At 46.6% G+C, this 27,323-nt stretch overlaps 1 protein-coding gene across 1 annotated transcript in view; it reads left to right on the top strand.

Annotated features, from left to right (window-relative positions):
* The first annotated feature begins 5,402 nt into the window (after positions 1-5,402).
* MDGA1 (MAM domain containing glycosylphosphatidylinositol anchor 1) overlaps positions 5,403-27,323 on the top strand; it is a 152,312-nt gene continuing 130,391 nt past the window's right edge. Inside the window, exon 1 of the mRNA XM_051783443.1 lies at positions 5,403-6,003. Coding sequence (XP_051639403.1) covers positions 5,877-6,003 — 127 coding nt within the window. The 5' untranslated portion in view covers positions 5,403-5,876. The remainder of the gene's footprint in view (positions 6,004-27,323) is intronic.

Here is a 27,323-nt window from a genome sequence, read left to right as displayed (position 1 = left end):
CCCTTGCATCACCACCTTCACCACAGGGCAGAAATCACACATTTCAGGTCATCCGCCTGGTACTGACAAAATCTGCAATTGATGCACCCTTTGCTGGTGGTGGCAGAGGGCACAAACAGGGGAGAATCACGCCCAAACCCTTTGTATCTGCTCTCTGTGAAAAAGTATCCCTCTCCAGTGCAGTCTGGGAGATGTGTGCTAGGAGAGAGGGCTGAGGCAATGAAAGGAAGTGGAAGACAGGGAGAACAAGTTCCTTTGACCAGCACCAGCTTGACATTTTTTTGACTCACTTTTTACACATGAAAGGGAGGGTGGGAAAGAAGAAGAAAGTATGAATTTAGAAGGAGAAGTAGGCAGAGAAGAAAAAAAGATCAAAGAAAAGGTGAAACAGGAAAAAGATGCTCCCAGTGATGCTGAGACCCTTGTCTGTGCCCCTATACCAGCCCAAATCTGTCCTAAAGCACAAAAGCAAAAAAAAGCCCAGCAGGATCTCTGGAAAACTAGATATATAGGCTAAAAGGCATAGAGATTGGTAGAAAACGTTGAGTTAAAAGCCTGTGGGTTTAGAGCAAAAGTGGGAGAAGGAGGGGGGAGGGCATGGGGTGAGCACTTGAGCAAAGGAAAGAAGAGTGGCCACACATTGAGATAAGAGGGGCAAAGGATTGCAATGGTTTCAAATAAGCCTTAACCGGGAAATGTAGGTTTGTCAAAGTGTAGTTGGGTAAAGGCAGGAGGCAGGAATAGCAAAATCCAATACAATAGCAACCAGCTGTCAGAAATCCCAACATGACCCTGCGACTAGCTGCATCTGGGAGGTGCAGGGAAGGAAGGGTGGTAAAGCTCTGGTAGGTCTTGGGTGAGGAATAGAGATGGACTCCCCCTTCATCACTCCTCTCTGTGCTAAACACTATCTGTGATGAGGAGAGCTAATCAAAAAAACAGAATACACAAGAGGCTCAGAGGTACTACTAATGTTGTAAAATGCATCTGGGAAGAAAGTGAGCACAGCATAGGTGTATTCCCTGGAGGGGAGATGAGGAGAACTGAGGACAGCAAAGCAGAACCCCTGGGATTTATAACCCTATCTTGTCATGCTTCATACTGGAAGCAGGAGATACCCAGGAGGATCTAGGACAGCAGCAGCACCAGCCTGGAGTAATGAATGGTGGGAAGCACTGCCCTAGGCATTTTTTTCCCACAAAGAGATTCTGACTCTAGCACTTCAGAACGGCAAACTAGGATTTTTTTTAGTATATTTTTTTACAGTTTTCCTATGAAGACCAATTAAACAGAAGGAAAACAGCGGACAGTTTAACTGCATCCTATCACTGTAGCTTCACCCATGCTTTCCCATTTTCCCATAGTTTGTGCATTGCAGAGTACCTGGTGCTGTTGCCCCTAGTTTGTTTGCAACAGTTTGATGGGGCTCCCCTTCCTCACACACATTGGCTTTCTCTTCCCTTTCCCATTTCCCCCTCTTTGGCTCTCTTACTGCTCCATCTCACTGCCTTGAGTTGGATACTTGCCCCTGCTCAGCCCAGCTCAGCAGCATCACAGGGACAAGCCTGTATGCTCAGGTCTTTGATGCAAATCTATGATGGAGTCATTCTTGGATGTGGTGCTGAGAAGAAAATGAACAGGAAAGAGGGGATAGAAATGTCAGACTACAAGCTCAAAAGATCACTGGAGATAGTTGCATCATCCCAGAAAAGAGATAAATGACAGACTGAATCAGACTACAGCATGAAAACATTGACACAGAGATAATTAATGTTGTTACAACTGGACCTTGGCCTCACATGGTTCTTCAATCGCCTCTTGCCTGATGTCATTGTGCTATATATGATTTGCTCCCTTTGAACATCATATCTGTCCCAGAGACTGTCTACCTCTTAACATGGATGTGAAATATAGGTGATGTAGTATGTATAAATATTTCAGAGACAGGACTCATTTGACAAGTGGGGTCTTGAGAAGCGACCAGAGACACTGACTCCCAGATAGCAAGATGGGACAAATATGTTCTGCAGACACAGTCTGAGGGGAGGAAAGGCATCCCTCATCTTTGCTTTTTGACAAGTAGAATCACTACACAGTATGTTTGCCTATGACAAGTAGCTTGCTTAGCAAGTGTGCATAGGAGTGCTGCCTTGCTGTCACCCACTGAAAACTCCAGAGTTATGAATGCTATGATTTATCAGGCCTCAAGCAATAACTATTAATTCTTATTTAGCAAATGCAGTTAGGTACTTGGGTTTTGGCAGCATTTTTTTTCCACTCAGAGTATACTTTGTCAGTTTACTTTGAATTTCATCTTTCATAATCGTTTGAGCCAATGAAACATGAGCATGTTCATTGAATGTTAACACAAAAAAGGGGTGTGAAGCACACATTTTTTTGATTTTTCTTTTTTTGACTCATTAGCCAGATATGCCTCATTCAAACACTGAGGCACTATTCCATAATTTAATGAGAATCCCTGGAAAAAATAGTGGAAAGGCTACAAAATGCCGCAAAAATATCCTTATTTCAAAGTTATGCACAGAAAAAAACAAGAGTCTTGTCTCCATGTTGCCATGTTGGTTGATTTTTTTTTTTAGTTACTATGAAGTTTCCTGGATCTGCAAACATTTCTACATCTCGTTTTCCTTGTGTTGCTTTCAGCCTACTTCATGGATATGTGGACAATTTTGCTTTGTTTTGTCATTGTCAGCTCCTGCTTCTCCCTATGCCCTGGCAAAGGCGTTGCTCCACCTGTCCCCTCCTGGTGCTGGCTGCCTCCTTCTACCTATGCGCCCTTTATTAATGTTGCCACCACTCACCACAGGAAGGATTAAATCCTTCTCAGATAAGGGTTTATTGTATTAAGGAATAAACTTGATCACATCAGGTGCTTTCACAAGTGCCCCACTCCATCAGCTGTGGAAAGGGCATCTCAGAGTGCGAAGCCCACAGTGTCTTGGCAAATGTTCCCTTAGCTTGGTTATAGGAAAAAAAATACGAAGGGAAAAAAAACCCCAAACGACCACAAAACTAAACAAGGCAGTTTTATACTGGCGGTATCCTGACAAGTGATAGAATAGAGCCCAGTGGGAAATCGCCTGCCATGCCTCCTCCATGCAGGGATGCTGGGCACTGGAGTGAAGCTGCCCTGTTCGTATCGCTGCTCCCCTTCTGGTGCACGCTATTGCTTTTCTCTCTCGCTGAGCACCATTTACAATAGAAATAACTGTTTACTAATTAGAGGCTATATCTATTAATTGCTTGTTTGTTAGAGCACGACTGAGCAGGCGGCCGCTCTCTCTAGGCCATATCTCTTGATATTTTTTCCTTTCCTTTTTTTTTTTTTTTTTTTATAAATTACGTTTTTATCAGGGAGTGACTTGTTCACACGGCGACTCAGTGCCTGCGGGCCAACCGCTTTCCCTTCGGGTCCCGCACCCCTCGCCAGCTGCCGCGGGGAACGGGCATGGGTGCAGAGCCGCGGGACAGGGCTGGGAGCGCCCGGGGACAGCGTGCCGAGCCCACGCGTGACCGAGGCGGGAGGGCGCGCAGTGACCAGCCCCAGGGAAGAGCCGGAGAGGACCCGCTGTCCCTAAGGGACACCCGCATCAACCCGTTCCTTAGAGCCTCGGCAGGACCAGCGCCGGGGAAGAGGCGAGCCGGAGCCGGGCTCCCGGGAGCAGTACGCGCCCTAAGACGGGTTTCCACGGCGCTGGCTCCGCTTGACGGGGTGAGCTTACTCCTACGGCCCCGGGCCAGGGCACGGGCGGGCTCGCCGGCGAGCAGGTCTAGGCTCCCCAGAAGCAGCGTTTTGTCCCTCTCGCAAAGCAGACGGAGATAGGGATGGCAAAGCAGAGCCCCGCGCAGCCCCCCAGCGCCGGTGACGATGCTCGCGGCTCGCGCAGCTTCCTCATCCTCTTCCTCCTCCCAGCCTCTCGCTCCGAGCCCTGTGAGGTGCGGGGAAGAGCGGAGGCGGCATGCACAGCTCCCCCACTCCGACTCATGTACGAGCCTCACCACGGGGCCGGCAGTCCGGCGGGTACCGCGGCCACCGCAGCCTCGCACCAGGCTGGGGGCCCGTACGGCACCCCCGCCTTGCCGCTCCCTGGCAGCATGCACAAGGCAGCCCCGCCGGCCTGCAACCTACCTGGGGGGCCCCAAAAAACTTTGCTGGCACCAGCCAGCGCCGGCATAGGAGACACTGGGCAACCTGAGCTGCCCCCCCACCCCTTCGCATCTCAGGTCCCAGCCGGGAGAAGCCGACCTTGCCACGAGTGTCCTGAGGATGGGGGTACCCCGGGCTGACGACAGATCTCTCGCCCGAAGCAAATCCCTTTTTCTTCCCAGCCCTGCGGTGTTGTCTATAATTGGGCTGGGGCGAGGCGTGGGGAGGCCCGCAGAATTGGGCAGGAGGCTGGGCTCTCCCCAGCACGGCCGCTTTAATTGGCTCCTTTTTCTATCTTCTTTTTTTTTTTTCCTTTTTTTTTTTTTTTTTTTAAACCGAAGGGGAATGAAACGGTAAGGAGGGGAGGGGAAAAACCTGGAAAGCCAACAGAGAAGAAAATAAGGCACAGCTGCCAGACCCGGCAGGCGTGAGGCAACCTCGGGGCAGCCCGGCCGGCGGGCGCGGGAACCCCCGGACGCCCCGTCGGGGACTGGTGGAGCGGAGCGTCCCGGGGCCGGCTGGGGAGCGGTGACGCTCCTAGCAACTTTTGCAGGAAATTTTGGCGCTTCAGAAAAAAGCGATGGGGCAGGGACCTGCCAAGCGGTTTCCAGCTGATATCTGGCAGGAATAGCCCAATTTTCTCCAGCTTCTTATCTCTCCTCGTCGGCTCCCTTCCCGCTGCAGCCCGTTAGTTCCCACTAGGACCTCCGGCAGCCGTCGAGGGAGAGAGAGACGGGCCTCTCTACAGCCGCAAATCCCCTGCGAGGCGGGCGGAGCAGGCACACACGGAGGCAAAGCATCCACCTGAGGCCGGCACACAACATCAGGGAAAGTTTTGTAGGGAGAAGGACCTGGCAGGCTGGGGAGGAGGCGAGGAGAGCCAGGCTGAGCTGCAGGCGAAACGAGGGTGCGTGGTCTGTCTGCTCCTCGTTTGCTTCTCCCTTCAGGCTGGCTGGGGCGATGCAGTGCAGCTGGGGGAGCTCTTGGGAGCCGCTTTAAAAAAAAAAACCAAACAACAAAATCCTTCCTGGATTTGATTAATTACAACAATCCCCTCCCCAGAAGATCTGGAAAAGAGGAATCACCTATCCCTCCCTCCGCCTTTCAGCAGCTGGCTCCTACCCCCCACCCTCGCTTCCCCCCTTTTTCTCCACCTCCTTCTCCTTCTCCCCGTCCGCTTCTGGGGCTGCGGCCAGAGCCTCGCTAGGAGGAGAGCGGGCGAGGACTCACTGAAGTTGGCCCCAGTTGGCAGCACTTTGGGTAGCGCGGGACTTCGGGCAGAGCTCGGCAGCTCCCGCTGAACAAAGGAGCCCCCTTTCCCGCAGGAGCTGGGGGATAGCGCTGGGCTGGCCCGAGCCTTACTCCTGCCCTATCCCGGCGCCGGCCCAGTGCCCCCGGGCTGGCCTTTCCCTGTACCCTGAGTACGGGCGCGGCTGCCTGTTCGCCTGGAGATCCTCGAGCAACCTGGCAAGGGGAAGCGGGAAGCGGCGCTCCGCGTTCCTGCCCTCCCTTCCTCCTTCCCTCACTCTCTCCCTCCTTTTTTTTTTTTTTTTTTTTTTTTAATTTTAAATTTTACCCCTAGGCGGCCCCGGTTGGGGGTGGGGGGGAGTCCCTTCCTCCGCCCGAGGGACGCCGGTGCCCGGCGCGGAGCGGGGCGCATGGGGCGGTGTTTCGGGAGGCTTTCGGCTGCTCCTTGCTCCCCCGCCGGATGCTGCCTGAGCTGTTTTGGCTGTTTTTCTTCGCCGGCGATGAAGCCTCTGCCTTGAAGATGGACATGATCTGTTTTTTATTCCTGTCTCTGGTGCCAGTGTACAGCAGGGGACAAGGGGTGTACGGTAAGGGACCTGTCACGGTCGCTGTTTGCGGAGGAGGGCGGAGGGGATGGGGGACGAGGGCACAGACAGCAGCGGTGGGATCAAAGTTAAAAAGCACCTGCAGGAGAAAGTAAATGATGCCGGCGAAGCTCGTCGCAGCCTGAGCGGAGAGATTGATGCAGCAATAGGGCTTCCAGCGCCTGTAGCTACTTCATAATTCCTCGCCGTAACCTCTGGCCGCCTCCCATGTACGAGTCCGCCGACATGGCACGCAGGGACCGCCAGCGGGGCTGCTGCCGGGGGAACGACACGGGCCCCGGCCCTGCCTCCCCACTCGCGTGGGGACGCCACGCTGATGTCGGTGGGGGCGGCTCCGGAGCACCTCCGAGTTGCATTTTCTTTGGGGCAAGGGGAGGATAGAGGATCCCCTCCCCGCGCTGCCCTTGCGGGTTTGCTTCCTCGCAGGACTACCGGCACGGCGAGCAGAGAGAAGGGCGGCCGGCGCTGCCCCGCGGGGCTCCGCGTCGGAGCTTCGGGGGTCTCCTTCCCCTGCTGCCGCGGACAGCCCGCTCCCCGCTGCCGGCGCGGGGGGCGGCTCTTCCCGGCTCGGCGGGGCCGGCTCCCCGCCCTGCCCCGGCTCCCCCTCACTCCCCACGGCGAGCCCTGCCGGGCGCCCCGGGAGGGGCGAGGCTGATTTTGCACCCTATGGAACTTTGCTGCTGATTTTCTTCTTAAGGTGATGGAGGTGGGCGGGTGGTGATCTGTGGTAGAGCTGATGTCGGGCTGGTTGATTTTTTTTTCCCCTTTTACTATTATTATTATTGCGTTTACGGAGCTTACTTCCTCTCCTCGTTTGCAGGCAGGGTGGCAAATGGCAAGCTCGGATGGTCTTCTCATGAGAGGTCTGCCTCCCGCAGCCCCTCGGTGCGAGGGCAGAGGTGGGGGGATGGCACCCCGTGCCACCGCCAAGCACAAGCTCGGGCTGAGAAAACACCCGGAATTTACGTTAGCCAGCCGTGCAGCCCCCCTTTCCCTCTCCCAGCCTTCTCTTAATTTTTGCTTTACAAGATCTGCATTTCCAATACACTGGGAAAAAATAAATAAAAGCAACCCACAAGTCTTGTCTCTCATAACAAGCCGGCTTTATCTTGGCTTACAACTCAGTTGTGCGTTGCTGTAAAGTCCTCCTGGAAGGCATGCCTCTGCCTCTAACAAGCCAGGCTCTCTGAGCTCTGAAGAGAGACCCCAGTGAGAGAATCCAGCCCCCCCGCTCCCTCTTTTTTTAACAGCACGCAGCCAGTCTCTTGTGTGAGCTCTGGCAAAGATCAGTCTCACTGACTGTGGGTAAGTCTTTGTAGGTCACTTTTTAATGATGTATTTCTTTAATGGAAACAATTCCTCCTTTCTCCTTGAGCGCTGGGGTGTTAATTTGAGTTTGGGTCTGTTTTGTAAAATAACCATTTTAAATAGAGGGTGTTTAGCTCCCTTTATTTTTTTTCTTTCTTCCTCTCAGTGTATGTGTTTTCTCCCAGTCTGCCTGTCCAGATGAAAATTGTATGACCCTCAGAAGGCTGGAAAGATGAGGAGTAGAATGAGTTTGTGGTACAGAAACCTGGTCAGGGCATGTTATTTATTCCTTTAAAACAGGTAATCTGCTTTTAGCCAAACTTATATTATTTCACTTTAGTGTTCTTGCTGCTGAATAGCTGTCAGTTGCTGTAGAATGGCCTCTCAGCTCAGGGTTGTAGCAAGAGGGACAGAGCTTAAAACCAGGTTTGCTTAAATGTGCTTTAAAAGGTTACCTGATGTATTTTTTCATCCACTTCAGTGGACTTGCATTTGACATAGTTGCTGCTAAATTAGATCTTCAGAATAACTTACTCATGTTTTTGTCTTTTTCTCTCACAGAGAGATTGGAGAAACTGTGTACAAAAGAAAGCACATATAGAGACATACACTAAGATGAAGCCATTCTTTTGAGCCAAAATGGCACACTACTTCTATCTGTTCTCTTACTTAACTACACAAAGGGGAAACCCAGTCTCTTCCTTCTTCTCCCCACCCCTACCTCTTCAAACTATGCAACATCAGGAGCCTTAATACACAGCTGTCGCTGAGCGCAGCCCAAAGCAGTGTCTCGTGGAATCAGCACACTGGATGGTGGCTGATAGTTTTCATATTGTCTTTCCCAATCCTGTCTTCAGTTCACTAACCTTTGCTGTTTGCATGCCTTGTGCAGCCAGCACTGTTTCTTTGGATGCAAGATTGCTGTTACTGATGGGTCGAACAGAGCTGGATTGATATGGTTATATTTGCGAAGATAAATAAAGCAGGATTAGAAATTAGTCCTACTAACCCCCCCACTTGGATTTTTCCTAAATCTCTCACCATAGCTTTAAGCAGTACTTGACCATTCTGTGTTGTGAATGTTGATCTCACGTGGCACCAAATGTAGAAATGATGAGAACTCAAGTGTCATGGTTCAGATCCGTTTTTCTGCTTTCTCCACTGTATGGCAGTGGAGATTGGGGGAGGCATCTATATGGGTCTATAAATATATTTTGCTTTAGCAAATCTCCTGAGATTAAATCAGATTAAACAAGATAAACTATCCATGTGATGTACCCTTTAAATAATACACCCACATGGATGTGCACAAAAGACCTCTGTCTAGGAGAGCAGAGTTGTTGGAGAGGTTTATTGAGATGAATGGTATAAATAAAATGTGTATAAGGGCGTTTCTGGGAAAGGAGCATTTACAATCGAGGTGCAATTTAATTAGGAGTCAAGGTGCTTTATGCCTGCTACCTGAAGAGGCTTGTTATATAAATTGGCATTTGTTGTAATGACTGAAGTGTGTCTGAAACCCTCTTCTCATTAGCTGATCCCATTCTTTTAGCCTTGTTTGTTGCAGTGAGACAAGGCTGGCCTGATTGGGAAGGCAATTCAGCAGACTGCCAAGAAGCAACTCTTACTAGCCTTTTGTGGTAGCCCATTTCCCGGGCTGCACGTGCCTTTCAATCCTGGTGTGTTAATGCTGCTGGTCAAGATAAGGAGCAAGTTGTAATAGATCTGTAGAAAATGTCAGAATTGGGGAGGAGAAAGGAAGAGGTAAGGAGACAGAGGACTTGCCTTTCCAGGCTTGGAGTTATCAAGACTTTAAGACTATAAATTAGACTGAAAGGGGAGGACTGGTGCTGTGGAGGGATGGTATTCAAGGGGAAGAGTGTGCGTCTTGCTTCCTGCTCAACTTTGTAGATTTCAGGACTTGTGTAGATCTGGTTCAGTGTGTGCAAAGTGCTGCTGCTGTGCTTGCTCCATGTGCAGGATGTAATTAACACTTCTGGGTTGTCTTGCAACTAGCACAGTCCAGCTGATCAGCAGCAGCCTTTCAGGTGGCATAAAAGAGTGGGATGTTTTGTCCCCTGCCTCTCAAAATTCACCTGCAGAAAAGGCATTTCAGGAATGGGCATCACAATGTGTGATGTACAACAGGGTGATGGAAAGGAAATAGAAGGAAGGCTTAGGCTGGGCAGCAGGGAAAGCTGGCTGGCACCAAGATCAGAGGGCCTGGATGGGCTGCACTTGAAACTGGAGGGGGTGAAGCACTTGCAGAGCAGAGTAGGCCTGCCCTGGCCTCAGAAGTGGGGAATAAATGACCTGTTAAGGCTCTCTCTTTAAAGAGACACCATCACCCCTGAGATGCCACTACAGACAGCCCCAAAAACAAATCTACTGGAAGATTGTTTCCTTGTGTCTGTGATGGAGGAGTGTCATGGTAAAACATATCCTGGGTTTAAGCCATAAACATCTGCACTTTTTCATTTCATGTACACATGACATGATTTGTTTCCTGCTCCTTTTATCTGTAAGGTAAAAATGCTTTTACTAGAGTTTACAATGCAGTATGCCTCACAGTCTTGCAACCTGTGTGCGTGCATGTCTTTTGCTGCCAGTTTCTGGGGCACAGACACTCTAATGTCACCTGGTAACCTGGATCCATCCCTCTCACCTGCCTCTGCCTAGAGCTGATTTGCCAGCAGGAACAGGAGTCCAAGACATGGAACTCTCCAAGATACCTTGCTGTCATCTCAGCATACCCTGTGCCCTCAGAAATGGCTGAGCAGATCACTGGCTAAAGGAGGGGCGGAGCTGGCTCTGTGAGTCACTTTTTGGCTGATCCTGTTTGGAAAATGTGAAGTATGAACGCAGTGGTTCTCCAAACTATGTATGTGTGTATGTACATATATAAAAACATACACACTTGTTCACACATCTTTTGTGCTCAACCATTTATCTTTGTTGTCCAGCCCTTAAATCTGTGGTGGCTTAGGCCGTATACAGCCTTTTGAGGAATGAGTTTTCTAACTGGAGTGCCATAGAAATAGACTCACCAAAGGACTGGGTTGATCCAAGATTTGCATAAGTCTTTAACAGCTCTTTAAGGTCAAGGCATTAAATCTATCCAGCCCAATGCTTCAGAATGCCTTGCTGTTCTCCAGCTGTAATGTGTCACATTGACTCTCCTGTGACACTAGAGCCTCTAGTTTTAGGTCAGGTCAGTAGCTTCATACACCAGATAAGCCCTCAATTGACTTTAATATGCAGTACTAGAAAACTGACATTATCCTCTTGACAGGTTGTTTGCAACTTGCTGAATGAAGTCAAAATATTTCACTATAGGTGTCATCAGAAACCACCATCCTATGCTAATTTTTGTGGGAACATGAAGACAGATGTTGAATAATTTGACATGAGCAGCATAGCTTTTAAAATTATCACTGTGTCTGGTTTGCACTGGAGTTTTTGAAATATATATATGTATTTCAGATGAGTTTGAGAGAGGGGGAGATAGGTATAATAAGTGACTCCAAATAAATGGAAGATGCAGCAAAAGATGGACCTGGAGGTTCAGTAGTCAGACAGCAATTCAGCCATGGCAGTAAGGGGTGCTGTGCTGCTGAGGCTGCTGTTCTTATTTTTAAGGAATAAGACAAAGTGACTTCCATGCTAGTACCTTAGGGATCTTGTGACACTTCCCATCAACCAGAAGCCCTACTGTTTTGCCTGTGTTTTGATGAGTTACTGCTATTCTGCTTGCTTGAATAGTGCATTTTCAGGCTTCCAGTCCCTCCCTCCACACATACTGTGCTCTCTTGGTTCATTAAGCATAGTCTATGGCTAAGAAACATGCCTGTGTGGCGTGACTTGTTGTGAGGAGGGCAGAGTTGGGGGGTGGGGGGGTAGGAAATTACCTTTTGGCCAATGCCAGTGTGCTGGCACAAGTAATAGAGAGAGATGCATTTCAGCTAGTGAAAGACTACTTGGGATGGAAGGTGTTTCTTAGGCTGTGGAAATGTCCTTAACCCTACCTGCAAAAGGTTTATTTAGTTAGCATAAGGTAAGTCTACAGTCAACTGGTTTACCTGTGTAGCTCTGGAGAGACAGTTCACCCGTTAAGTTCTCATCAGGGTAGGTGAGATGTTAGTACCTTTTCTGCAGAAAGGTTGCTGTGTTCTGTCATCATAATGGGCTATGTTTTGCTGTAGGGAAGATGAGCTTTCTAGAAAACAGGCTGTGGATAATGTTGGTTTGTCCTCAGAGATGCTGTAGGTAATACAGTGTGTGATTCTTTAGGCTGTACCTGGTAGCCCAGATTTTAGGTACACTGAAACTATTAAGAAAACTGAGACCATTTTAGATTTCAAGCGGTCAAGGTGTCCCAGACACCTTTTGCTGATCATCATCTGCCGGTGTGGCACAGGTTTAAATTCAGAAGGGGAAAATGTGCCAGTGTCTCCTGGGCTTGTGGAGGAAGGGAGGGATATGGCACTGACACCACACAGCAGAATGCTGATCTGGCAAGGCCTTCAGGATTCACCAGAGAGAGTGATGTGTTGTGAAGAAATGAGAGAGGAGAGTTTGTGTGTTTCATGTCTTTGTGCCCATGTTTAACTGGTGAGATTTCTACTCTGCTAGGATCCAAAGTACTTGGCTTTGAAAAGAAAAAAGCTTTCATCTGCTACTTATCTGGGGGAAGCGGTTGAAGAAACAACAAAAGTTTGTTTTTATAGCCAAACGCTTGCTGTTTAGATGAAGAAATTAATGGAGCTGACAATCAAAAGCGCTGCATTAAGGGAAAGAGGTCGAGAAGTGGAGCCAGGAAAAGGAGATCCTGGGCATCAGCTGATCTTGGCTCAACAAAATTCACGTGGGAGAAGGGCGCTTACCGACAGGTTAGCTAGGACAGGACTTGCCGGGAGGCAGAGAGACTTTTGTCAGGTGTTTCACGGAACGAAGGCTTAGACTCCTGTTTCTTTTCCTGACTTCTGCCCAGGCACAGCACGGTGCTGCAGGCGGCTCCTGCTTCCCCTCCCGCCCAAGGGAAAGGCGCAGGAAGCTGCCCGTCCTTCCCCGTGCTGCCGGCTGGCTCCTCTCCAGCTGTGCCTGCGGAGCACATCTGGGCGGCGGGGCCGCGCCGCTCCGCCGCTGCCCGGCAGAGGGAGGCGTTGCACCGCCCCGGCGGCGGGGGGTGCCGGCTGCGCCCCTTCTCCCGCGGAGAGACAGAGAGAGATGGGGACGGGACTTTCTCGGGACGCACTCCGGCTGTGGGAGCGCCCGTGTCCCGGCCGGACACGCGTGGGAAGGGCTGGCCGGGCTCGGCTCGGCCGGGGAACGCGGCTGGCGGCTCATTCTCTCCGTGGCCACCTTGGCGGACTTCGGGCAAACCCCGCTGTCCGTCTTCCGGGACGGAAGCGTGGCAGCGAGCGCCCGGCGTCCAGGTTTTGGCGCTGACTGCCTGCGTGCCACTTTACATCTCTCCCGGGTTTGTCTTTGGGTCTGAAGCTATGTCGCACTGTACACAAGCACTTCATGACCCGCCCTCCCCAGCCCACCGCCCCACTTTTTTTTTTCCCCCCTTTTACCCTTTTCTATTTGTTTTCCTCTCTCTTCTTTGTAATACTCTTCTGGTGAAAGTGCTGTTCTTCTGTTCCTTCTTGTCCATTTCCAAAGATCATACAATAAAGTGAGTGCAGGTTTCTTAAATCCTTCATTAACCTTTTTTTTTTTTTCATGTGTCTATGTAGATGTGGTCTTGTGATTTGTTGTTGTTGCTGTTCATTTAGGGGTTTGTTTGGTTTTGGTTCTCAAAAGGAAAAGGTATTTAAGGATTAAAGGAATCTGAACAGATTTGAGGGAAGATGAATCCTCATTGCCTTGCTCTGGAAGAAGGAGAAAAGACAGCAAGGTGAGGTCTGGCTATCAGGGCTCTAAAATCATCAGGTGAGGGCATTAGTGCTCCAATATATCTATCACCTTGGTTCTGTAAGGCAGCAGATCTGAGGGGGCCGCAGCACAAGTATTTGATTGATGCCGGTGCTTTGGCTCTTGGAAAACATGGGCTTAGGGGCCCTAGCTTAAAGCAGAATTGTCTTTTGAGCATTGTGGCTGCCTGCAGGGAGTTCTTTGCACCAGTGTATTTGCTGCGCTGTATCCAAGGTCAGCTTCTGACTATTAAGCTCTAGGTTTAATGCCCAAATACTCTGGTCCCTGGCTGGGGAAGGGAGATGCCTAAAGTTAACCAGGGAAGTAGAGAGAGAACTGAATATAAATGATTAGTTCTTTAAATTTTCTACTTGTTCTTCTAGATTAGACAGTCTGGGTACTCCATTGTGTGCTTGTGACTGTATTCCCAAAATGTATAGAGCGCTTTATGGTTCTAGTAATGTTTGAACTCCTCTGAGAAAAATGCTCCCTCTGTATGCCTCTGTAAAGCACTCTGTGTTCTCAGTATTGTGCTAGTAATGAACAGCAGTGTAGACACAATTATATATTTCAGTGGTTGCAAATAAGGCAGGACAGCCCACTGGTGATTTGAAGTCACCTGGTGATTTGAAGTCACCAACACTGCTCTCAGAGCAGGTCACAGTGATGTGCTTGGCTGCACACCCCCGGGGAGAGGGTGTATCAAGGTGGCAAGCAAGGATCTCTAGCAGCTTTTATTGATTTTGCCGGCCTCTTGCTTTCTTGTGGCTCTTTTCACTCGTGCTGCAAATTGCTCGTGGCCGTGGTGTTGGCTGTTATCCCTTTGCTTTAGTTTGCATAGGAAAGATCTCACTGATGTAACTAAAAATCCCTCTGACGGTGATGTGGCGGCTTGTGGTTTCTCTCCACTGTGAGCTGTAGTGTAGGACAAATGGCATGCAGATACTTTACTGAGTTTATGTAAATGAAAATGATGGCAGGGTGAGGACAGCAATCGACAAAGGTGCAGTAAGAACAGCAGTTTCTGAAGACAAATTAGCAAACGCTGTCTAAAGGAGAACTGACATAACATTGAAAGCTAAAGTCAAGCTGTGAGAAAGGCTTTAGGATGTCTGCAGGTGGACATTTAATACAAGAGTAACTGCTTGCTGTTCCTGCTCCTGTTCGGAAGGAAATGATCCTTCACTAATTAGTGTAAATTGTTTTAAAATAAATGTGGGTGGGAATCTTGTGCATCTCTTGTGTGCCTTTGTGATGAAATAAAAAGGAAAAACAAAGATATGATTCAGACAGGTGTTTGAGAAATGTGTCAAAATGGCTTTTGCTTACAAATACCTTTTCACCTTCTTGCTTCTTGCATGCCTTGCACAGTGGAAAAAAGGCATTTATAGATTTAGAGTGAAGAATTACTGTCTTTTGCTAAGTTTAATAAATGGATTAGTCTGACTTGGAGCATTCCTCAGAATAGCAGAAATGTGAGAAACGGAGGCTCACAAAAGTAACCTGAGCAGCAAGAGCCAGCTGGGGATGGGAGACTAAACTCCCTTGCCAGTCAAGTGAATCCAGCTGGGATGTTAAGAAAATTTAACTGGTGGGGGCATTTCCACTGCAGTTGTCAGACCCTGAAAATCCCTCTCAGAGTGCACATGTAGAATTTCTTGTGTTTCCCATCACTGTAATATCCCTGAACTTCCATCTTTACAATGCCCCTGTTGCCTACAGTTATTCCATTCTGCATGTGGGGAAATGAGATGGAGATTAAGTGATTTGCCCGTAGCAGAATGGAGAATCGAACATCAGCGAAGTTTTAACCATCCTTTTCTCTCTGGTAAAGTGCAGCTGGTATTAAGTGCAATCCCTGTGGCTGATAGATTCAAGGTAAATACATCCTCAATAAGAAGGCATAAGCCACTGAAAACAGGCTTTGATCCAGGTATCGCAGAATCAAGCTTTTTTAATAAGAAAACACAACCATGTTTTGTCTTTCACTACTAATTTAGCTCATCTTTGTACACAGGTTAGGATTTATTTTAGGACATCTCTTGGAGGTCTTCTAGAAGTTGAGCCTTACTGTACAGCACTGGGAGAGAAAGAAATCTTTCAGTTGTGGATACATACATGGCTTTGCTGTGTGGATCTGCAGAAGGACCAGTTTCAGAATCTGTTGACTCATTCTGCAACAATTTAAATTATTTTGCACTTGATCAAAGAAGCAGTATTTCTTGCTCCGAAAAGCCTCTGTCATGAATGGAGGAGATTAAATGACTGTTGCTTGTACCTGGAGGAAAGGACAAAAAGTCTGTGTTTGCTATGAAGGAGCAAAGATTTGGGATGGGAAGAAAAGCAGGGGACCATACAATTGGTACATGATGGGGGACAGTGTCTGGGACAAAGGAGAGAAGTTGTGATAACAAGGGTGGAGCTATGTCTCCAAAATAAGGCTGGATGCCAGAGCAGAACACAGCTTTTGAAGAAGCAAAAAAGAAATCTGAATATTCCAACACGTTTTGTCATTTAAAGTATGTGCTAATCCATATTCTTATTTTTCTTACAAGTATGAAGACAGTGAGAAATTTCTAGTGTTTGTTTCCCAAATGCTAATGAGCCCAAAAGGATTTAATGTCAGTGATTTTTGTTTGACAATTCAACTTACACTGCACATGCACTATGCCTACACAGAAGTAGGAACTGTGGCTTGTGGATGCACTCTTGAGCTCTCTTTAAACTGTCAGTTTTAGTTACTAATTGCAGTACAGCTGTAGCAGCTCAGCCTGGCCTGTGCTCCAGCCACTCATGCAACATTCTGAGTGGGCTTTGAGGTGTGTGCTGAGCCTCCTGTTCCTGGGGTCTCCTGGCAACAACATACTGCACTCGACTGCTTGATAGATAAGTTTTGGGGCACCTACATGAGGTTCATGCTTGCTTTTGGATTGCAGCACAAACAAACAGACTCAACTCCAGGCTGTACCACGGGGTGTAAATACAGCTAGCTGGCTTATTGGGTGCAGTTCAAAGTCTGAGGGCTGCAGCAGCTTAGCTACTGCAGTCCTGTAGCTGTGAACTCTAGCAAGACAAATGCCAGGGTTGCTCTTGCTCGGTGGTGTTTTTCAAGCAAGCATAGATGTAGGAGTGCAAACTGGCTTAATGCAGTTTGATGTGGTGAAAAAAACCCTCTGAACAACAGGTCTAAGAATTAATCTTTAATTTTGAAAAGCTAGTCCTGAATAACTCCTTGCATAGACAAGCACTGCATTTAGCTGTGATTAAGTTTCTAAATTGTTTTTCAAAACTGTATAGTCAAGCTCCTGAACCATGTAGCTGCATCTGAAGATGTTACCCATAGAAACTAAGCTCCAGCTTTGGTTAAAATAGCACAATAATAGTTTGTTTTCTGGCTGGTCAAATGATAAGCAGCTTAGGACTTTCATCCTTATTTCAGCAGAAAAATGCAATCGACAGTAGAGAATGACTGTTTACTATGATGTGCATGATTAATACCATAAATCTTTCATGTTGGGATGTTGAGTGAGAGGCATGAATATCACTGCTACAAATTGAAAGGAGCAGTTTCTTATGTATTTGTGGTTGGTAATCAGGCTTGAAACTCCACGTAGAAGGAGAAATTAGCCAAAGTGAATGGTAGTTATTGAAACTAGAAACCACACTGGCATTTGCTAAGCCTTGGCAAAGATGCCATGCTGATTTTTGCAGATCACAATGAGCATATGTACCTACTTGTGGCTGATGGTTATTCCAAGTGGCCAGCAGTAGTGTGTGTGCTATTTGACAAACAGTTCTGCTTCCTGGATTATTATGGAGACATTTCAAAGTATGTTTGCAGCATATGGCTTGCTGAAGGAGATGGTTTTAGATAAGAGACGTTGGGTAAAACACAGTAGATCAGCTGCTTATCACTCAACTTCAGATGGGTCAGCAGGGCATTTTATACAGACATTTAAAAGAGCAGTAAAGAAAAATGAAGCCCAGCATCACAAACTTTATTTCCTTGCGTAGAACAGTGTGCAGGAAAGCTCCAGAAGAACTAATACTTAATAGACAGATTTTAATTTTAAAAATTGCATTTGATTGTCTCAAAGCAAGTCTAGAGGAAGTAGTAAGTGAGGATAATGGGGGAAGGAAACCATATTCATGAGCTTTTTGCTTGTTAGCCCTAAATAAAAGCTTTGCAGAAGGAGGAAGCAGGGGAGGGTGCTAAAAGTGCTGGGATCTGTGATATGCTTGGTGAGGTAGACAGGGAAATGAGAAGGAAATGTGTCTAGCTATTGCTAGATGTAAAAAAAAAAAAAGAGAGAGGAAAGAAATGGATGCTTTTGATGGTGTGTGTAAATTTGAAGAGTGAGAATATTTCTGTCTTTCATTGGCCTCATGATAATACCCTTGACATTGTTGCTGTTGAAAATGAAAGATGGGAAGAGCAAGTGAGAACCACCATCTCCATCAGGCGGAAGCCTTCCCTGAACAGGATTGCACATCTGCCAGAAAGCAATTAAAAAGTCATATAAAAAGGGGCTAGTCTTAGCATCTCCAGGAAGATTTAATGTAGAATTTTCATACATAGTCCTAAATGCTTTTTTTTACAGTCCCAGATACTCTGTGAGCATTACTGCTGTCTGTGGGTGAACAACTGTAGGTGACACCAAGGCTGTAGTCCAAATCCCACAGTGGTGTAAAATGGGTGATAGTTTGTAATTAAGGGGTTCATTTGCTGAACTAACTCTTCTGATTTTTCTTGTATTGTATTTCTCCCTTTTTTTCTGATCCAATGAGTCATTGTAATCAGTTTTTGAGGCATGTGTGGCTAGTTGGATTTTTGTTGATATAAGATCTGATTTCCTATATGTTCTTTTTCACACCTTCTTACCTTGCTGACATGTATGACTTTTTATTCATTAGCCTAGGAGAAGTGCTTGCTGCTATGGGAGTGCAAGCAGGCAGCCCTTGTACCCGTGATCCACCAGCAAGAGCTGCTGACCAAACTGACTCAAGCCTTTGCTACTGCCTGACTGGGAGAAATGCTTGTGTTTCTTCAGATCCTCTGAGAAAAAAGAAGTTAGAAGGAGAGAGAGGGAAGTCTTAGAGAATTCACTTTCCTGGATACGATTTTTGGCTTTGCTATGCTACGCTACTCCTGTAGATAGCATTTTAATTCTAAAGCAAGGGAGTTAAATGCAGCTGAGCTGTTGCTCTCGTAAAAATGCTGGCCTGAAATGCTGCACATAATGGCTTGGATCCTGTTGCTGTCAGTCCTTCTTTATGACATTTTTATTTTAAAGACTTCATTGTAAACCAAGTATGTAGAAAAAGCCCTAACAAAAACAACTGCAACAAATAAACTTGCCTTAAGTTGCACAAAAAGATGAGACCTGTTTGTTTCTTCTGCCCTTCTGTTTGTGTGAATGGAAGGTGATGCCATTTGTCTGCCTCGGACAGAGGTTTTGAAGATGAACCTGCTGATTTCAGTGAGGTGTTTTTATTTAGATATAAAAGGAGAGGGCATAGACAGGCAACCTCAGTTTTTGTGTGGAATCCTGTCTTAGTAGTTTACAGGCTTTCAAGGGCATTTGATTTTTGGTTTTTTTCCACCCCATCACCATTAAATTTTCATTCAAGACATTTTTCGTTTTGTGGCAGTTTCTGCTTTGCTGCATTGATGAGCATCTTTTGGCTGGTTGTTGTGGTCACTGCGCTACTGCCAGTCTCTCAGACGGTCCCTGAACTGCCTTTGGTGAGCTGCTGCTGGAGAATCCGACAGCAGATCTGTCATCAGAGCACAGAAAATCCTTGAGTGTGAACCCTCTTCATAAAGTATGCTGGCTTTGTCTGGCCAGAGTGCAGTGCCTGGAGACTTAGCCAGCCAGGTAACATGCCACCAGAGAGGCCAAACTCCCTAGTCGCTATTTTTTTGGACCTACTTTCCAAGATGGTTGTTTCTGTAGGGTATTTCTTGTTTCTCTGGGCCTGAAAAGTGTCTGGGCACTTTGATTTCAAACCCCACTACTCTGGAGGACTTGGATTATGTTTGTGATTATTCCAGAACGGGGTAATTCTTATTATACTTGAACTACAACTTAACTCTCAGCAAGTCATGTGTTCACTTCTGTTGGTGAATCTGGAATAGTGGGAAAACCAGTCTTTCCTACCCCAAAAGTTTTTGGCTGTTTTATCTGATATGTGACACCACTTGAGTATCCTTTCCTGGTGATTGAAGGCCTGTCTCTCTTGCAGCTTGCTGTCTTGAAGTGAGTTGTAGGTAGCTGGCAAGAGTTATTTGGATTTCCTCTTTATTTTCCCCATTCTTTGCTTTCCTGCAGGATTGTTTTGCTGGAATAAGAGGATTTTTTTCTTTCTGTTGCTTAATTGTATTACAATGGTTGAAGTTTTTTTTCCTTGCCTTTGTCACATATGTTTGTTACCTAACTTTTCTGGTGTCCTTAAAAAGTGCAGATAGAAGGAAGGGACATAAATAGAGCTACTGTTCAGGATCTCACTTGGCTTTGGAGATAAGGGCCTGCTGGGGGGGAGTCTTTGTCCCATTGTCACCACCATCTTCCCATCTGCCTTCTCTCTTTCCTCAGCTCCTGTTGTTTCACCTTCGGAATTATTCCCGAATTCACTGTGCTTAAAATAATACTTGTTTGAACAATAAAAGCTGTATTAAAGGGATGCATTATTCCTTATTTTAAATACACATATTGGCTCTGCGAGAGAGGACTTTGCAAAGAAAGTCTGACTGTATGCTTTTGCACATAAAATGAGTATGTCAACAAAATTCTGTAACTGAAGAAAGCCCTTTTCCCCTGCTTCCCCACATGCAAATGTCCAAATACAATGGAAATTCCTATTGCTGAAACTAGCAAAGAAAAACCAAGAGGCATTGAAATGCTGCCGGTGATACCTTTATACTGAGTTACGACAGTGAAGGCAAACAGCAGCTGGAAGCTTGGTTTGATCTTTCTGTATGAATAAGATTAAGTAGCAGGCACGGTGCTGGTGAGGGGTATTTTCCTGACCCTCTTCCACAAAGCTTTTGAACACTTGCGGAGAAGCACAGAGTATCTTCAGCACCTACTGAAGGAATGGTGACCAAAGAGCTTAGCATAGCCGAGTGCCCTACCTGTTGGAGAAACAGCTGAGAAAGACCTTGCCCTGATGTGTTTAGACTGCCCTGCTGACCAGAGCAGAGGGATTTTTCCACTGTGTCTCTCCTTTCCTTCCTGTTAATATTTTTGTAATCATTTGTATGCATTTGGCATTAAATGTATCCTCTCATTCAAGGGGCGAGAACCTTGCCTGGTGTTCATCAGGGAGCTCAGAATTTGGGTTCAAGGGCCAGCTCACGGGTCTCTTGGGAACTGTGTGTGAGATCAGATGTGAACTGAGTCGGGTCTAAAGTCTTCTCAGGCTACTTCTGTAGCCACACCAGTAATCTCTGTCGTATTTACTCTGCTGGTGTGAGCTGTCATCACTGCTCCCATTTCTGAGCAAGAGTGATAGAGAAAACTTACAGTCAGCTGTACTGTTTCTTATTTTTTCCTGTCAAATGTCTTTTCAGACTCCCAGTGCTCCCTCATCCTGCCTTCCTTGAGACATCTTTCCAGCCTCACCCTTTTCTTTGTCCAGATGTGTAGATTTACACACACGAATTCATTTCATGGTATTCCCAACACAGACATTATCGCTGTCTTTGCCCTTATTCAATTTTTTAGTTTTATTTATAGTCTCTTTCTTGGGCAGATACATTTCCAGATCACTTGTTCATCATCTCATCACTCTCCAAGAAGACATGTGGGCTTTAGGTCTGTGAGTGCTTCTGGGAGTTTGGGTGTCTTCTGGAGCACTGCCCTTCCTGGTGGGGGGTCAGCTGGGGCCAAGACTCAACTTCCACATGTTCCAGGACAGAATAACCTCCAGACACTAAATTTCCCAGGGTGGAGAAAGAAGCTGTCTCCTCATGATACTTTTGTTCTCATAGTGTTCATTGCTGCTGGATTGTTGTTTCTTGGGTAACCAATGAGTAATACATCTAAATCTGCAGTTCTTCTGCAGCATCTGGGTTGGTTGGGTCAAATACAGAAAAATGCAGTCCTTTTTGCTGAAGAAAAGATTTGCATGAAGCTCTCATCTACCTAAAGTGTAGAGTGATCTTTCATTTTTCCTTACTATCTCTCAAGAGTGTGACTTTCCCTTCCCCTTTCACAGATGATTATTCATCCTCTCCAGTATTTAGCGGCTCTCCCCCAGGAGCATGCATGCCCACAGGTGGCAGCAGCCAGGTGCCACAGTTGAGCAGTGTGGTTGTAGGCACTAACTACAGCAAAGGCAGTATTCATCCATGTGAGGAAAACTGCTTTTTTGATAATCCACTAGATTTCCCCAGAATCCCTGCCTGGGGAAAGCTGTGACATTTTGCATTGTTTTGGGAGCTCTGAGGCCACCTTCCCAGAAGCTCTTTCTAGGTTTTATAGTCCTCAAGGAGGGAATTGATACAGTAACTTTGTAAAGGTGAAAATCAGCACCGTATATGAGGGGAGAGGGAAAAATGTGGTAGTTTTTAAAGGGAAAAAAGAAACCCTAAAGTTCCATCTCCTTGGGACTGAGCTTACGTCTAATTTGTGGCATCTTTCCAGTCCTCTTACCTTTTTCTGGGAAATAGCAGGGTCCAGAGTTAAAATCTGTACCAAAGTAATTGTAATTGGGGACTCAGTCAAAAATTCCTACTGCCTGGACCGCAGCCTGGTTTAGAGGTCCTAAGCCATAAAAACCCTTGTTCATCTCTGATGGCATCTGCAATAATGGAACAATCTTAAGAAAAAACCAAACCAAACCAAGTAAGTCTGATGTCCATGAGAGTTCTTTGTGGTTTTGTATTTTACCTTGTTTCAACATCTCCAAGTTGAAATCTGATTTGTGTGTGTAGTTACTTCATGGAATCATTGAAAAAGTTGGAGGGGAACTTTGGAAGTCACCTGGTCCAGCCCTCTGCTCAAAGCTGAGCTACTTTAACATTAGAGCCAACTTTGGAGTTACACCAGGATGTTAAGCACCTCATCCAGTTGAATCTTGAGCTTCTCTGAATATAGAGGATCCATACGCTCTCTGGGACCCTCTACTGGTGTTTGACCAGCTTCATGGCGAAGTAGTTTCTGTCTTTAGAAATGGGAATTTCCTGTAGTCTGTCTGGTGATTTTTGCCCTTCTTTTCACCAACTGCCTCTGAGGAGAATTCGACTCTGTGTTCTTCTTCCTTCCTTTGTCATTTTCTAAGGCTTAGAAAAAAACCCAGCCAAGCAAAGAAACCCACTCAGATTTTCTCAGCTTTTTTTCATATGCCATATGCTCCACCTGCCTGACCATTTTAGTGGTCCCTCACTGGACTTGATCCAGTATCACATACTGTAAATGCTGCTTTCTGGAAAATGTCTTTTCTAGTTTCTTCCAATGAGATGGTCCCTGATACATGGTGTTTGTGAGAAAGATTGATTTATGGCCTATCCTCTTTAAAGTTCTTCGTTGAACATGCTGTAATTAGCACACTCCTGGTGTGGTCTGACACAGACAAGCAGGGAAACTGAAGATGTGCTGGTAGACATTTGTACATTTTCCATTATGTGCAGCATAATCTCTGGTGACATTTATACTTAGTAGTCTTCTGTGAGTGTAACATAAAGATTAAACAAATGTGAGATTAGAGGCGGTGGAAAAGGGTATTAAACCCATTGGCCATGTATCACAGACATAGCTGTGTGTGTCTGTATGTATGTACTCACATGTGTATGTGTATGCATATGTAATGTATATATTTATTAGACACACAAGTGATTTTGCCCTTGGGATACCCAGTCAGTTTCCTTGAATAGAAAGCAGGGAATGCCCAGCAGACACCCTGTTCTGTGCACCAAGTCAAGAGAAGAGAGTCCTGTCCCTGGTGTGTAGCAGTAAGTGACTGGGTTGGGAGAAAGATGTGCGGTTTCTGAGGAAAGCTTTATAAAGAGGATGATGTGAGGTTCAGCTCAAACTGTTTAGTCCGAAGCCACTTGTGGTGTGCTAATGTAACAGAGGGACCTTGTCTCACGTTAAGTGCTCCAGGGTTTCTTTACACTTTGAGTTCTCCATAGGTGCCCAGTTGGTGGCTTTGCTTCACAGCGTGACGCTCCAGAGCAGGAAGCTTAAGACCGAGTCATGCTTTTTCTCTTCATTTGACACAATTGTAGGTGGCATGGGGAGTGGGATGCTGGGGTAGGAAGTAGAAGGAATTATTTTACTCCCACTGCATTCTATCTGGGCAACGTGCCCTAGCTGAACAGTTGGTTTGGCAGCTTTTTTTCTTTAATGTGCTTAGTATCTGTGTTCTATTTCTCCGTCTCTCCCCTTTTTGTAGGGCCATTTCCAGATTAAAATGAAATAGACTCTAAACTAGCAAAAAAGGATTAGGAAGTTGGGAAGGTTCATGTGTTCAGATGTCAGAAACACAGCACTGACTCTCTGTGAAAGGAATCACTTTGCTTTCTCCCTTGCTGGTGAAGTCTTTCAGAGAACGGGATGGCTTCTAGATGACTTGTCTAGCCCTCTCTGCATCTGAAATCTAGCCCAGGTGTAGTTACGCATCTTCATTGCTACCAACATCAAAGGAAAGGACTGAGCTGTTTGTTTTTATTACTACTACTATTACTATTATTATTTTAAATTCCCAACATTGAAACCTTGCTACTGACCTCTTGAGTTTTCTGAGAGGGAGTGTGCAGCCCAGTTTCAGTCCTACTTTGCAGATTTATTTATTTTTTTATTGTATGCATATGGCCTTTTTGAGGAGGGTATATGAAAGTCTTGCTGTTGCTCCTGAACTATCTTCTCTGAGGGAGTGGTAGCGTTGCAGTTTCACCAGGAAATATTAATGTGTGTAAACATTTTTCAAAAGGCATTACATCTTCCTGCATGTACTTTATTATGTTCCCACAAATCTGACCAGATTTGATAGATAGGTAACCAGGGAGCGAGGACAGGGGAAACGTGCTAGAGAGGGAAGGAGGGAAAAGGGAGCGAAATAAACACAAACCTGCTGTAATTCAAAACAAGGCAAAATCAGATTGTGTGCTTTGGCTAATTTTCTTATTCAGGTATTGATCCAGTGGCTGCTCCAGAGTCTATTAGCAGTCAGCCAGTGAAAATATTTCCCATCGGGGGCTCTGACCTGAGACGGGGGTGAATCTATAGCAATTTGTTCAAACAGAGGAAAGCTTTTTCCTCTGATTTGTATTCCAATTTGCACAGTCTACGGAGGGGGGCCCCATCGTGGAGGTTTGTGGGGTGGTGCTTCTCAAGTGGGAATCAAGCCTGAGACAGGTAACTGGCTAAAAAAAAATGCCTGATTAAACTCTGAGCTGGGCACCCTCCCTCTCTGAGCGCTCTGGGCGCTGCAACAGTCTCCCCTGCCAAGGGGAGAGGGGCAGCTTGCTGCATGCCCTCGGCAGGAAGGACACACAGACCTGACAGGCCAAAGCTGCCCCAGTGAGGAGAAAGTTGTCCTTGCTGCAGCCTTTTAAAGAGAGGAGGGGGAGAGAGTACAAAAGTGGTTTCTGCCTCATGCCTACCCATGTGCTGCCAGCACTAGCTGAGGAACAGGTTTCCTGTGAGGGTGGCTCTCTCTATGGGTGGTTTTCAGCCTAGTCACGTTGGGCTCATACCTGGTTTGACCCCAATTTGCTCCTGCTGGAGAGGGCCAGTGTGGATCTTGCTTCTCATGTTAAGAGCCTGCTACAGGAGTTGCAGGATTCTGATGCTTTCTTAGAGTCTGACAGAAGATCCCTGATAGCAACAACTGAGTCCCAGCTTCCACCCAAAGCTGTGCTGAAGGTCCCATAGGGACATGGAGCTCCTTTTCTCACTCTTCCCTGTTGGCTGCTGGTTACATGATTGCTCCAGCAGTAATCTAGACAAGGAAACACAGTCTCAGCATCCCTTAAATCCAGATCCTGCAGCTATCCAGAGCTGCCATAAATCTCAATGGTGAAAAACCTGACAAGGTTAGCAAGGCTTAGGGCTTCCAGTGCCTGTTGGGTTGTCAGCTGGTCTGATGCCTGGTCTGATTGCCAGTCCCCATGCTGGTCTCAAAACCTCCAGGTCTGGGGTATAGCCTGTCTATCATGGCAATGAGACAGTTGTAAAGTCATGGTTGAAGAGGTGGGGAGATATTTTGGAAAGCCCTTGTTCATGCATATAAGCATCCACTCTGCCTCTGAGAAGGCCAGAAATATCAGGGTTGTGTCTTGAAATACATCATCTGGAAATACGTAAGAAGCGTAGAAGACCTCTGAACTTAGGGTTTATACTGGGCTTCCACATTAAAGAGTGACATCACAATGCCTTTTTTCAATTAATTGCCCAAATATGGGAGCCTAAGGTTGGAAAATCTGTTTAGTAAAGGCAGGAAGAAAGGGAAGTCTTCCTTTGTATAAAATACAAGGATAAGAGTAGGAGGGAGTAATAGGATGGGGGAGATACTGCTTTTAGCTTTTAAAATTGGCTGGAATTCTCCTCAGCCTTGTTTATACTTGCTTTAATTTAGTGATGGTCACAGAAACACTTAGAGGGAGGAAGGAGGTAGGGAGGCAGAAATGAATAATCACTTTAAATCTTAAATCTGTGCAATTTTTAAACCACAAGTTTATTTTTGACTTGGCCATAACTTTAAGGGAGCCAACCTGAGTACCAGGGAGAGCAGTAACTCCAGCTTTGAGAAAGAGTGGAAAAGTTTATGAGATTTTAAAGCAGTCAGGCAGAGGTCCCTGCAGTTGATGGCATGAGGGGAATGTGCATGGGGATAACGACAACAGCATTTTGTAAAATTTAGGAGAGTATTTAACACTACTGGAGCTGTGGAGTGAGCTGATGCTGCTTTTATAGTCAACAGAAGGCTTGTTATGGTGCTGGAGAAGAGGGTTGGTGGAGGGCAGGCTCCACTGCCCAGCTGGCAAGGGTGCTGGCTTCTGCAGGAGGGCTGCTGGCCGCATTTCCAATGGAAGGAGAGACCCATTCCTCCAGCTTGCAGCATGGCTTTCTGGACAACAGGTAGAGCAAGTGCTGTGCCAGGCTTTCCGAGCAATGCAGGCTAGAGGGAGACAATTAAAATCCGAGGTACCACTTGTTTGACATGCACCAGTGATTGGCTCCCATTAGGTGGAGGATTTTAAGCCTTTCATGCCAGCTAATTGGTCCAATCCCTGCCCTAAGAGTGACCAGTGCCCAGGGCTTTAGCAGAAAGAGCAATGACTCACAAAACAGAGCTGTCAAACTGCAAGTCTTTGGCATTGCTTTGAATGTGTTGCCCTTTCATTCCACTGTCTCTCTCCTCATGGGCTGTGGCACAGGTTGTAGGAGGGAACTAACTGAACTGTCTCCGTTATCCCTAATGTTTTGCTTGTCCTCTGCAGTGTTGGTTCCTGTAGCAAAGTAAGCAAGCTGTGCTTTGCTAGTGTCCTGAGGAGATGGAGCTCAGTTGGTATCGGGAAGTGTGCTTGCTCCCATGGGGGATGTGGTGCACTGCACCAAGTAGCAACCTGACAGGAAGAGACTGCTGGTATAGGACCAGGCAGGAAGGTGGTTGGGGGCTGCCTTGCATTGGTTGTAGGGAGAAAATGCTGGGAGTGACCCCTTCTGAGAGAAGGGCAGACAGGGAGGGATAGTGTTCATGAGTTACTCTGAGGACATAGGCAAACTCTTTCCTCCAATTAAAGTTTTGTAGCATATATTGTGGAATATGGCTTGGAAATAACTACTGGGAAAGTAATACAAGGTGTATATAGAAACCTAGTGTGTCCCTGGGATGCACAGCAGAGTCTGTGACAGGTCCCCAGAATAACAGCTTCTTGGTGTCCCTGCTGTTGTGCAAGACTGATTCATCATGTTTCTCCTAGAAAGCATATCAGGCTCTATCTGGTTCAGGGCTACAGAAAACAGCACCTGCTTGCCTTCACCATCCCTGTAGATGAGTATTTATGTGTTCTCTTTAATGTCTTATATGGTGTATTTCTTTTTTATGAGATAAGACCACTGGCAGGG

The sequence above is a fragment of the Manacus candei genome, unplaced genomic scaffold, assembly GCF_025592945.1.
Source record: "Manacus candei isolate 608988 ecotype Guabito, Panama unplaced genomic scaffold, ASM2559294v1 h1tg000017l, whole genome shotgun sequence".
NCBI lineage: Eukaryota > Metazoa > Chordata > Aves > Passeriformes > Pipridae > Manacus > Manacus candei.
Note: the sequence above shows the minus strand (reverse complement) of the source record. Positions and strands in the feature narration are given on the sequence as shown.